General features: G+C 44.5%; 1 protein-coding gene across 1 annotated transcript in view; it reads left to right on the plus strand.

Annotated features, from left to right (window-relative positions):
• The first annotated feature begins 1955 nt into the window (after nt 1-1955).
• Nucleotides 1956-12467, plus strand: part of LOC145354857 (cytochrome P450 3A30-like) — a 43865-nt gene continuing 33353 nt past the window's right edge. Inside the window, exons 1-2 of the mRNA XM_080206401.1 lie at nt 1956-2132; nt 7549-7642. Of these exons, the coding sequence (XP_080062527.1) occupies nt 2035-2132; nt 7549-7642 (192 nt within the window). The 5' untranslated portion in view covers nt 1956-2034. The remainder of the gene's footprint in view (nt 2133-7548; nt 7643-12467) is intronic.

Consider the following 12467-nt stretch of genomic DNA (forward strand, 5'->3'; position numbering starts at 1 on the left):
GCAATTCCCCTCAAGATGCCTCGCTATTTCCTCCTTGATGACGGATTCTAACATTTTACCTACAACAGACGTTAAACTAACCGGCCTATAATTCCCTGCCTTTTGCCTGCCACCCTTCTTAAACAACGGCGTAACATTAGCCGTTTTCCAATCTTCCGGCACTTCCCCGGAATCCAGCGACGTTTGGGAAATAACCACCAAGGCATCCACTATCACCTCCGCCATTTCTTTCAGAACCCTTGGATGCATTCCATCCGGTCCTGGGGACTTGTCCACAATCAGCCCCTCCAGTCTGTCGAGCACTGCTTCTCTAGTAACAATAATGTCATTGAGACCCTCCAGTCCTACCACCTTTCCATCGCTAACACCCGGCAAATTATTCACGTCCTCCTCCGTGAAGACCGAAACAAAAAAGTTATTCAAGGCCTCAGCCATTTCCCCATCCCCTACCACTAAGTCCCCCCTCTCATCCTCTAAGGGTCCAACGTTCACCCTAGCCAGCCTCTTCCTTTCTATATATTTGTAAAAACTCTTGCTAGCCTTTTTTATATTAAGCGCTAGCCCAGCTTCATAGTTTCTCCTACCCTTCTTTATCAACTTCTTTGTCAATCTTTGTTGACAATTAAACCTCTCCCAATCCTCTTCTCACCCACTACTCTTAGCTACTCTAAACGCCTCCGCTTTTAATTTAACACTTTCCTTCACCTCCTTCGTTATCCACGGCTTATTACCTCTCCTCCTACGGTCCTTTTTAACCATCGGAATAAATTTCTGCTGAGCACCAAGAAAGATCTCCTTAAAGATCCTCCACTGCTCCTCAGCAGACCTACCTTCCAACGCGCTCCCCCAGTCAACATTCGCCAATTCTTCTCTCATCCTACCGTACTCCCCTCTGTTCAAACAAAGGACGCGTGTCCGGGAACCCACTTTCTCCTCCTCCATCCTATTCAACTGCGACATCTTTGGGAAGCTACCTGTAATATATCATATCAAGTTAGATGACTTGATTCCACCTGCTGTCCCTGCTCCGAGAGGAGTTCCCTTAGCAATGAAACAGAATGTAATGAGCTGGATCAAATGACAACACTGGGTGTTGTAGTCTCTGTAGATGAGGCCACAAAGTTGGTTTCATATATGTAATCTGTTGTTAGCTATTAACTTGTTTCAGGAATTGTTTAACTCTTTACTAATGTCCTGTCTTTTGAAAGATTGCATTCTGTCTGAAAATCTTATTAGTTGGTTATGAATTCCCCCTTCTTCACAGTATTGTTTCTCGTGCGCTAGACAGACAAAGGATACCATACATAGAGATGAAAAGGAGAGGGTGCAGAATGTAGTGTTACAGTCATAGCTAGGGTGTAGAGAAAGATCAACTGAGTGCGAGGTAGGTCCATTCAAAAGTCTGATGGCAGAAGGGAAGAGGCTGTTTTTGAGTCGGTCGGTATGTGATCTCAGACTTTTGTATTTTTTTCCCAATGGAAGAAGATGGGAGTATGTCTGGGGATTAGGTTGATTGACAAAAGAACATATGTGGATGGAGCTAGGCTTACAGAGAAAGAAAAAAGCAGGCAGATGCAGTTTGAATTTGGAAAAGAGCAGTAGCTGTTATATGAATGAAAGTTTTATCTTTTCATTTATTGTTATGTGGGGAAGGCAGAAGAGACTAATGATGCAATGGCTCACCTGTGGAAATGTGCTAATTTACTGTTGAAGTGATCTGGGGGGTGCCAAGACTGAAACATTATTTCATTTTTTAATGTTGATTTAATTTTATATGATTTGAGCTTTGAGGGTTGTGCATTTTCAAAAAGGATTTTTTTTCAAACTTGAACCTGTGTGGAAACGCCCAGATTAAAAGTCATTTTTTGTTCAGACGCAATGTTTACACACCTAGGTCGTTCCTCACTGCCTTTCCTGGTTTGTTTGCCTTGCTTGAACAGCCTCGCCCTCTGCCTCAGCGTCACTGACTCTCTCTAGAAAGACACCCAGTGCCCAGCCGAGACTCGCAGTATCCGTTCCCTGACTTCTCTCAGGATGCTTGTCCTTTTCGCACAGAGTTTGGGGCTGATCCGGGCCGCTCTGTCCGACCAGACCTGGATCCTTCTCCTCACTTTCCTGCTCCTGTTGGCTTGGTAAGTGTCTGATCGATTTCTTTCTCGCTTCTTTCCGGGCTTTGAATTTCTTTCTCGCTTCTTTCCGGGCTTTGACCCTGGGAGAAAATACTTAGCGGAACTGAACTCAGTGTTAGCATGAGGAAAGTTGACAGTATTTCTCACCAAGTTTGTTTTGAACAGTTGGTGGCTCCTCAGTCTCTGATTCCCACGAAGCGGAGCCGGGGACGGTGCTGGAGACTCGGGGCTGATTCCGGGACATTTCCCCCTCTTCCTGCCCCTTGAGCGCGGATCCCAACAAATCAGCCTTTTGGGGGCTGGGGGAGAGAGAGGGAGGAAGGGTCTGTGTTAATGCGGGCGAACTCAGGGAGGAGATAAGGGATAAAAGCTGATCATAGTGGGATTTATTTAGGAATTGGGGTAGAGAGAATCTGATTTTAATAGGATTTTGCGGGAAAAACTCGCTCCACTGGCTCTGCACATCGATCCCCGAGGAAATAATGTAACCACATAGCGCCCAGAGGATGAGTTCCCTCCTCCATTGGATGGGTACTGATCTGAAGGGGATATTATTTTGGGGAGAGGAAAATATCAATGTTCCTGGGCTTTAAATCTTTGGGCACATTTACTTCAGAACATTTCCCGTTCAGAACAGGATGAACTTCTGTTGTTGTTTTACGCTACACTGCAGCGATGCACAATTTGGAAACCTCAACTCTGCTCTGTATAATAGGCTCATATTTCCCACTTCTGCACAAACAGGGGAGTTCACAATCAGAATCGATTGTATTTTGCAGAGATTTGTAATACAAGATCCTGTTTATAAAGGCTGATCATATTACCTGTGTTTAAATCTATGTGATGCTGGTACCTGGATGGACATCTTAAAGTGCTGTAAACTGCAGGACTATGGGCTATATGCAGGAAGATGATATTAGAAAGGTCACCTTGGTGTCTTTTAATTGGCCAATTAAATGGGCTGAATGGCCCCCTTCTACCTGTATCATTTGTATGGGCTGATGCAAAGTGTTAGACAAAGGCAGTGACACCAAAAGAGAAAATGCTGGAAATCTCAGCAGGTCTGGCAGCATCTATAAGGCGAGAAAAGAGCTGAAGTTTCGAGTCCAGATGACCCTTTGTCAAAGCTTTTAAAAGCTTGAGTTCCTTAACATCTGCAAGAAACAGGAAAAGTCTCTTGTTAAGGCATCGAATGAGACGTAGGATGAAATGAAACTGGGGACAGGGGCAGCTTTGAGGAGAGTAAGTTGCTGCTGCTGGAGTGAGATGTCGAGTGTCTTCACGTGGCGGCGCATGGCACTGAGTGTAGCTTTCAGGATGCAGTGAGAACAGCAGTTCGAAGAATGTTGTATATCCTGGAAGTACCTGTAATCCTGGAAGTTACATGCAGGGTGGAATTGAAGTTAGTGCAGTGATATCTGGTGCATGGGAAGGAATGATCTTCAAAGGCTAAATGGCCTTTTCCCCCTTTTCTTTATGCTGCTGGTGAAACCTTGCCTGAAATAATGCCCTGGGTATAATAAAAGTAGAGCCGTTGATCGTCCATTGTCGTTGATGAGGATCTCGACACCATTGGTCATTTTGAGGCTGGATGTGGTGTGTCCGAAAATGACTGATCAGGCCAATTTGGGCACAGAATGTCTGGCACATACTGGACAGACTTGTGTAGGCACTGTAGTTGTTGTGCTGGTGGCTCTGGACTTGCTCAACTCAAGCTAAAGTTGTGATTCAGCAATGCACCTTGCTTCATAAGCTTGACAGCCTCGTGGGTGAGGCAGCACCAGGTAGGGCAGACGATGATGATGATGATGGTGTTGAGACTAGCGCTTGATTTGGATTAAAGTGAGGGAGAGCTGCGCAGCATCAGCCTCACTCTCTCTTCCCAACTCCCATCTAGATCCAGTGGCAAGACAAGAGTCAAGACAGCTGGAGATGGGACTAGGACACCTTCTGTATCTTGTCCTGCTCTTCACTTTCCACAACGTTGCAGAGACCACCTTCTTGACCCTTGGACCTTCCAATGGTCTCGTCCGCTCAGTCCGCTGGAGCCTGTTTTCACATGCTGGAAAGTAGAGTAAGAAGTCTCACAACACCAGGTTAAAGTCCAACAGGTTTATTTGGCAGCACTAGCTTTTGGAGCTCTGCTCCTTCATCAGGTAAGTGGGAGTTCTGTTCACAAACAGGATATATAAAGAACAAACTCAATTTGCAAAATAATGGTCGGAATGTGAATCTTTACAGGTAATCAAGTCTTAAAGGTACAGACAATGTGAGTTGAGAGAGCATTAAGCACAGATTAAAAAGACTTGGGACAGGGACAGCTTTGAGGAGAGTAAGTTGGTGCTGCTGGAGTGAGGTGTCGAGTGTCTTCACGTGGCAGCTCATGGCACTGAGTGTAGCTTTCAGGATGCAGTGAGAACAGCCAGGACAGTTAGTGAGATTTTGCAATCCCAGGCAAGTCGTGGGGGTTACAGATAGTGTGACATGAACCCAAGATCCCGGTTGAGGCTGTCCTTATGTATGGAGAACTTGGCTATCAGTCTCTGCTCAGCAACTCTACACTGTCGTGTGTTGTGAAGGCTGCCTTGGAGAATGCTTACCCGAAGATCAGAGGCTGAATGCCCGTGACTGCTGAAGTGTTCCCCGACTGGAAGGGAACACTCCTGCCTGGTGATTGTCGAGCAGTGTTCATTCATCCATTGTTGTAGCATCTGCATGGTCTCCCCAATGTACCATGCCTTGGGACATCCTTTACTGCAATGTATCGGTAGACAACGTTGGCCGAGTTGCAAGAGTAGATACCGTGTACCTGGCGGATGGTGTTCTTACATGAGATGATGGCTTCTGGACTCCATTTTCTGGCACCAAAACTGGCTGTTGTCTCTCCACCCGCGTGGATGCTTGCCTGATGTCCTGGATGGCTGAGATCCGGGGCAGGGTGGGTAAGAGACCTTGGATAGTGAAGATGTCCAGAAAACTCTTGGGTCTGTTAGGAGATAGGAGTGCTCGGGCCAAGCTAAGTTCCCGTCTTCTAACACTTGGGGGGATAGGGAGGAAAAAAGCTTCAGCATCCTGAAGGTGATTTTTTAAAATAATGGTTTCAAAAATACATTAAGTTTTTATCCTCATAGGCCTCTAACAAATCTTATTACATGCTCTACAGATAATCTAATTTTTCTGACAGTCACAGGTATGTTACAAAGTTATAACAGCTTAACCCAAACAAAAACAAATACCTGTGACAGATAGGATTAACAGGATTTAAACATCAAAGGCTCTGAATCATGGTAAGTGTTTTTTTAAATCACCCATTCTTTAACTCTGCAAAGGATGTCTCAGCTAAGCCCACAGTCAAATTATCACCCTCTTTATTAGCCCTGGCCATAGTGCATTTTCTAAACTCCAAAGGTGTCAAGTTTCCAATTTGAGACAAGTTCAAATGGCTTCTTTGTATGCCAACAACTGGTCTCTTCTGATCAAAAATATTGAGTTTTTTTTATGTTCATGCAAGTGTTTAGTATTCCGATTTGGTCTGACCTTTGAATGTTTTAACATCTTTCTGTTACTCCACGTCCTATTCTGAACACGTCCTCTTTAGTTCTTTTTGTGTGAAGCCAACTGTTTCCCCATTCTGCTTTTATTTTTCTCCAATACTTTTTCTTCTGCCCAAGTCACAACATTCTGATCCTTCTGGGATTTTAAAAGGTCTTTTGTAAAGTGTCCACTTGCCCGGATTCCTTGTGTCTCAACGCTGGCCAGCAATTTTGGTTTAGTATTAGGTCATCTTCAGGGCCACCTTTTGAGGCCTCAGCCTTTCCCATTGAAAAACTCCACTTGGTAATTCTGCAGGCTTTTGGAAGGCCTCAGTACAATCCACTGCTGAAATGGATACATTAATGTTTTTACTTGAGCCAGTTTGTAGTTCAACTGGATGATAATTAGGCTCCCTGTTTTTACTGACAGGAGTTTGGAACTGTGACACCCTGTCCCAGGTTATGGGAAAACTATATATCATTGTCCAATATAAAACCTATGGGTGGGATTCTCTCAAAAAAAGTGTTGAATTTGCATAAAAACTGGAGTAAATCACACTTTTTTTCAGCGGGACATGAAAGCTCGTAGCTTTTGCTACCAAATAAACCTGTTGAACTTTAACCTGGTGTTGTGAGACTTCTTACATGACTGGGCCCAGCTTGGACACCCCCCCCCACTGCAGCCTCAATCTCTTGCCCCCACACACACCACCCCCTCCCCGCGTGATGACCATCCCTGATCGCTGGCCCCTTTCCCTCCATCACTGATACCGACTGTGGAATGGCAGGAGGATCTCCCACCCCCACAGATCGCCCTGCTCCCTTGGCACTAGCCCATGCCTGGTGGGCAATGCCAAGATGCCACTGGGCATTGCCACTTTGCCCCTTTGGCAGGCCCAGGCTAGCACTGCCATGGTGGTAATGCCTGGGGGCACCCCCCCTCCCCCGTTTCCTGACAATTTAGAGGGCTAGACCCCGCTGCGTTAAACTCCTGACAGCAGTGGAGAGAGGCTAGCAGGTCTGGAAATTTCAGTCCAGGGACCGTTAATGGGATTCACCTCATTTGAGAATGAATACATTATGAAGCAGTATGCCGATTTCCAGCATGGAACTAATGGTGCTGGGAAATGAATGAAGACCTGGATGCCCAGTGCAAATCGTGTGAATCGGCCGTTGCTGGAGTCTCCCAATCCGCTGTGCTAAAAAAGCAGCACAGCGGGATGGGAGAATCACCCCCTACATTTTTAATGAGTAATTCAGAAACAATTCCAAGCACACTTCATCGGAGCACAATTTAAATTTGTTCCATACAGTGGGTCCCGAATAGTTAATGTGGATGCATTGTGTTGTCTGCCGCTGCCCACAAGCCTGGCTGTGACAGCGGAAGAGGTAGTGATGACTCTGAAGTTGTTGGAGACGTTGCCAATGTCAGCAAGGCAGATTAAAGCCTGGACCCAAAAGGACCCTTTCCTACACAATATTAGGCGAATGATTTTACACAGTGGATCCCAAGGATATCCTTCCGAAGATATGAAACCCTATCTCATTAAGAAAGCTTAACTTAATATTAAGGACAGGGTTGTTCTTTGGAGGCTCTAAGTAATTGTTCCACCCCCAGGATGATGCCCAATATTAACAGAACTACATAATGGCCTTGTTTTAAAATGCAATATTATCAGCAAACAATCTGCAATCTCTCGAAATCACCAAATCTTAAACCTTGTTTTAAGGTGCAATATTATTTATGTTTTTCAGTGATATATTACATAGAAGATTGGTGTTTGAATGAAAGCTTCTTTTGAGGAACTAATTTGCAGCAGATTTAGTTCATATTAACCAATGTGTGTTTTGTTTATAAGCTTGTAACCATTCAATTCAATTTGCAGGTACAGTGTTTTACCATTTGGGTTATTTAAACGGATTGGAGTTCCTGGCCCAAGGCCACTGCCATTCTTTGGAACATTTCTCTATTACAGAAAGGTTTGTTTGTCTTTTCTTTCTCCACCATGTCAATAACTCCAGTTACAACTGTTATTAAACCTTTCTGCCGTAGTCCTCTTTCTTCCTTTAGCTGAGAGAGAAGTCTCTGAAGTTTGGATGAGAGGCGATCGGGGTGAAAATAGCAGCAGGTGAATTCACCCTTGAAATATCACAGCTGCCCATGGAAAATTTAAAGGATGTCCCTTGTACGATATTACTTTGCATTATTTCCTCTCCATGGTGAGCATGTGAAGGAGGGACAGGAATAGGCCACTTCTCTTAATAAGATCATGGCTGATCTGACAGTAATCTCAAATCTGCTGATCTGCATGAATCTATCACCCTTTGCTTGCCATTAATCTCTTCACCCCTGCTTTACGAATATTCAAAAGCTGGGGATTTCTCCCATTATTGGCAAAGCTCAATGTCAGGTGGAAAAAAGTGGTGTTGAGCTTGCCGACCACAATGGCAGCTTGTTATGCCAAATGGTGCAGGACCTAGTTGATAAAGAAGGCAGGTATGGCCATATTGCTGGTGATCAGCTTTTGATTTGCCCACCCTGCCATCACCACAGTGCTGTCAGGATCCGGGTGCTGTATTTAAAGGCCAGCCCAGTGCATGCTGAGCATACCAGGAAACATTCCTTACCTCCCTACTTTTTAAATTCCTTTACAACCAATGTTAACATTCTGTTAGCTTCCCTGATTATTTGCTGTACCTGCATACTAGCCTTTTGTGATTCACGCACTAGGACACCCATCACCCTCTGCACCTCAGAGCTCTGTAATCTATCACCATTTAGGTAATATGCTTTCTTATTCTTCTGCCAAAATGGAAAACTTCACATTTTCCCACATCGTACTGTATTTTGCCAAATCTTTGCTGACTCATCTAACTTACTTACGTCCGTAGTTGGAAAAATGCTAGAATCCGTTATCAAAGAAGAAATAGCAAGACACTTAGAAAAGAATGGTTTGATCAAGCAGACGCAGCACGGATTCGTGAAGGGGAAGTCGTGTTTAACGAATTTATTGGATTTATATGAGGATGTGACTAGTGCGGTAGACAGGGGAACCGGTGGATGTGGCGTTTTTCGATTTCCAGAAGGCATCTGATTAGGTGCCTCACAAAAGGTTGCTGCAAAAGGTTAGGGTGCACGGAGTTGGGGGTAAGGTGTTAGCATGGATAGAGGATTGATTGTCTAATAGGAAGCAGAGAGTTGGAATCAGTACTATTCTGGTTGGCAGTTGGTGACTAGTGGAGTGCCACAGGGATCGGTGCTGGGGCCTCAACTGTTTACCATTTACATAGACAATCTGGAGGAGGGGGCTGAGTGTAGGGTAACAAAATTTGCTGACGACACAAAGATGAGTGGAAAAGCAAATTGCGTGGAAGGCACGGAAAGTCTGCACAGAGATCTGGATAGGTTGAGCGAGTGGGCAAGGACCTGGCAGATGGAGTATAACGTTAGCAAATGTGAGGTTATCCACTTTGGTAGAAATAATAGTAGGAGGGATTATTATTTAAAGGGCGAAAAGCTGCAGCATGCTACAGTGCAGAGGGACCTGGGGGTCCTTGTGCACGAATCGCAAAAACCCAGTCTGCAGGTGTAGTGGGTGATCAAGAAGGCGAATGGAATGTTGGCCTTTATAGCGAGGGGGATAGAATACAAAAGCAGGGAGGTCTTGCTGCAACTGTACAGGGTACTGGTGAGGTTGCAACTGGAGTACTGTGTGCAGTTTTGGTCGCCGCATTTGTGAAAGGGTATATTGGCCTTGGAGGGAGTGCAGAGAAGGTTCACTAGGCTGAGGATGAGGGGGTTAGCTTATGAAGAGAGATTGAATAGACTGGGTCTGTACTTGTTAGAGTTTAGAAGGCTGAGGGGGATCTTATAGAGACATATGATAATGAAGGGGCTAGATAGGGTATAGGTAGAGAGATTCTTCCCGCTAAGAAAGAATAGCAGAACTAGAGGGCACAGCCTCAAAATAAGGGGGAGGGGCAGTTTAGATCACAGTTGAGGAGGAACTTCTTTACTCAAAGGGTGTGAGTCTCTGGAATTCTCTGCCCATTAAAGTGGTGGAGGCTACCTCACTGAATATATTTAAGTCACGGGTAGATAGGTTTCTGATAGACAAGGGAATTAAGGATTATGGGGAGAAAGCAGGAAAGTGGAACTGATCCACTTCAGATCAGCCATGATCTTGTTGAATGGCGGGGCAGGCTAGAAGAGCTAGATGGCCTAGTCCTGCTCTTATTTCTTATGTTCTTATGTAGCCTCCTTATGTCCTCTGCAACATACTTTCCTACCTATCTTTGTGTCATAAACAAATTTGGCAACCATACCTTCAATCCACTATTTATATAAATGTAAACAGCTGAGGTCCTAGCACTGATCCCTGTGGCACACCATTTGTCATATATTGCCAGCCTGGAAATAAAACCTGTTTTTACCTACTCTCTGCTTCCTGTTATTCAACCAATCTTCTACCATTACAATATGTTACCTCCTACACCATGAGCTTTCACTTTCCATAATAACCATTTGATGTGGCATTTTATCAAATGCCTTCTGGAAATCTAAGTACAATACATCCACTGGTTCCTCTTTATCCACATCACTTCTTACTTTCTCAAAGAACACCGATAAGTTGCAAACATGATCTCCTTTTCACCAAACCATATTGACTCTGCCTGATTACCTTGAGCTCATCCAAATACCCTGCTATAAACTTTTTAATAACAGCTTCTGACATTTTCTCTATGAGAGCTGCTAGGCTAACTGGCCTGTAGTTTCCTGCTTTCTATCTCCCTCCTTTTTCAAATAAAGGGGTTAATTTGCTATCTTCCAATAAATGAGACCTCTGGATCTCGGGAGTTTGGAAAATTAAAACCAATGCATCAACTATCTCACTAGCCATTTCCTTAAGACACTAGGATGAATTGCATCAGGACCTGAGCTCTTGTCAGCCCACAGCTCCAACAATTTACCCAGTTCCACTTCTCTGGTGAATTTTCCTGAGTGCCGACCTCCATTCCACTTTCTGGTTTACAGCTGCTTCTGGGATGTTACTTGTATCCTCTATAGTGAAGACTGAACAATTGCGGACATTGAGTGAGGAAAAACCAATCAGGGTTGCAATCTGAGGAGAAGTGAACACGGGGGGGAGAGAGAGAGAGACAGTGAGGAGTTGCATCTCCAGTCACAGATTCTGTCTCTCCCAGGCTCGCTGCTCCAGCCACAGGTTCCCTCCCACCTAATCTTGCCATTCATTCAGGGACAAAATCTATGATTGGAAGAACAGCCAGGGTGGGAAGGAGGGAACCTGTGACTGGAGCAGTGAGCATGGGAGAGACAGACTCTGTTATTGGAGGAACTGGAGCAGTAGCATGGGAGAGAGGGAGGCCAGTATGATGGCAGATCCAGTACATGTGAAGTAGCTGTAACTTTGAGAGTGTGAGAATGTCCGAGGAGGAAGAGAGAGATACTGACGTTGGATAGGGGAGGAGAAGGGGCCAACTCAGGGTGAGAGAGGGTATGGGCAACAGACAACATTGCTCATTTTCACAATTACAGCTTTATTTATTTTAGCACATGATTTTTTTTAAATTGGGAAATTTTTAACTTTTGTTCTTAAGCCCACCTCCTGGCCTGGCTTTCAAATTTACAAACCTCTGCTGAAAACAACAATAACAAAAGAAGAAAAGGAACCAGAGTTAACCATAACTAAATAAGAATTGTTTTTTGTCCTGCCTAAATAGGGGTCCCAGTCTGAAATCCAGAATTCTCTCTGGTAGCTTGGAGCTACATTAATTCAGTCTGAAAACTCAATCTGTGGTGAATTTTTAATGTAACCTTAAAACAGTTTTTAAAAAAATATGTTACATCATAACTGTGCATTATAACACAGTTAGAAGGGGAAACATTGAATTAATGGCAATGTGGGGCACTAATAGGATAGATATTTATATTTTGGGAATGTGGAGTCATGACTTGTAGCCTGTCATACCCATTCAGATTGAGGTGGGCAATGTGCAAATTTGGTGCGCCCACCTTGTCTGACTGATTGCAGAATCTGGCTGACTGGTCCTGCATTGCTGACTTCTTACCATTACCCCCAGCCTCCGCCCTCAGCAGCAGACTGAAGAGTGTAGTTCAGAAAGCATGTGGTCTAACGGCCTGGTCTTCTTAAAATCAGGCTGTCCCCTCTAAAGGAAATCTGTATTAAAGAGTATCACTGCAATTTAAATGATGGAAAAGCGAACACCAGGGCAGAGAGCCTCCGGATTAGCAGACAAGGAGGTGGGCGAATCCGCAGGGGACCAGGAAGAGCTGAAGGACAACTCTCGGAAAACGGCGCTTTTAGTGCAACACTATCTCAATACTGTACCGGGAGTATCAATTCTGATTTTTCTGCTGAAGTCCTAGAATGAGACTTGAACCTTGTGACTCAGAGGTGAGGGTACAATCAAGTGAAACCTAAAGGGAGGGACATGGGGGTTGTTAATGTAATTGATGTTTTGTGGTTTTTGTGCCATCACAAGTTTGGGGTTGGACAAGTCTCAAGTGATTTGATCTTTATGGTTACTTGAACGTTAATATTTTTAGAATTGAGGGGTTTTTTTTTGTTTGTTTATTTCTGGAGAGTTCCCCTACTTGGCTGCCCTGCAGGCCAGATGCCTTCTCTGTAGGAGGGAATGGAGAGACAAATTCCTCCAGCAGAACACTGAGATACAGTCACACAATATTCTGTTAATAATCGTTGATGAATCACCCAGTGAAATCTGGGCCAAGGGAAGGGTAGAAGATCAATCTTGTTTCTGC

Source organism: Carcharhinus amblyrhynchos, chromosome 18 (assembly GCF_965287045.1).
Source record: "Carcharhinus amblyrhynchos chromosome 18, sCarAmb.v2.hapA, whole genome shotgun sequence".
Taxonomy (NCBI): domain Eukaryota; kingdom Metazoa; phylum Chordata; class Chondrichthyes; order Carcharhiniformes; family Carcharhinidae; genus Carcharhinus; species Carcharhinus amblyrhynchos.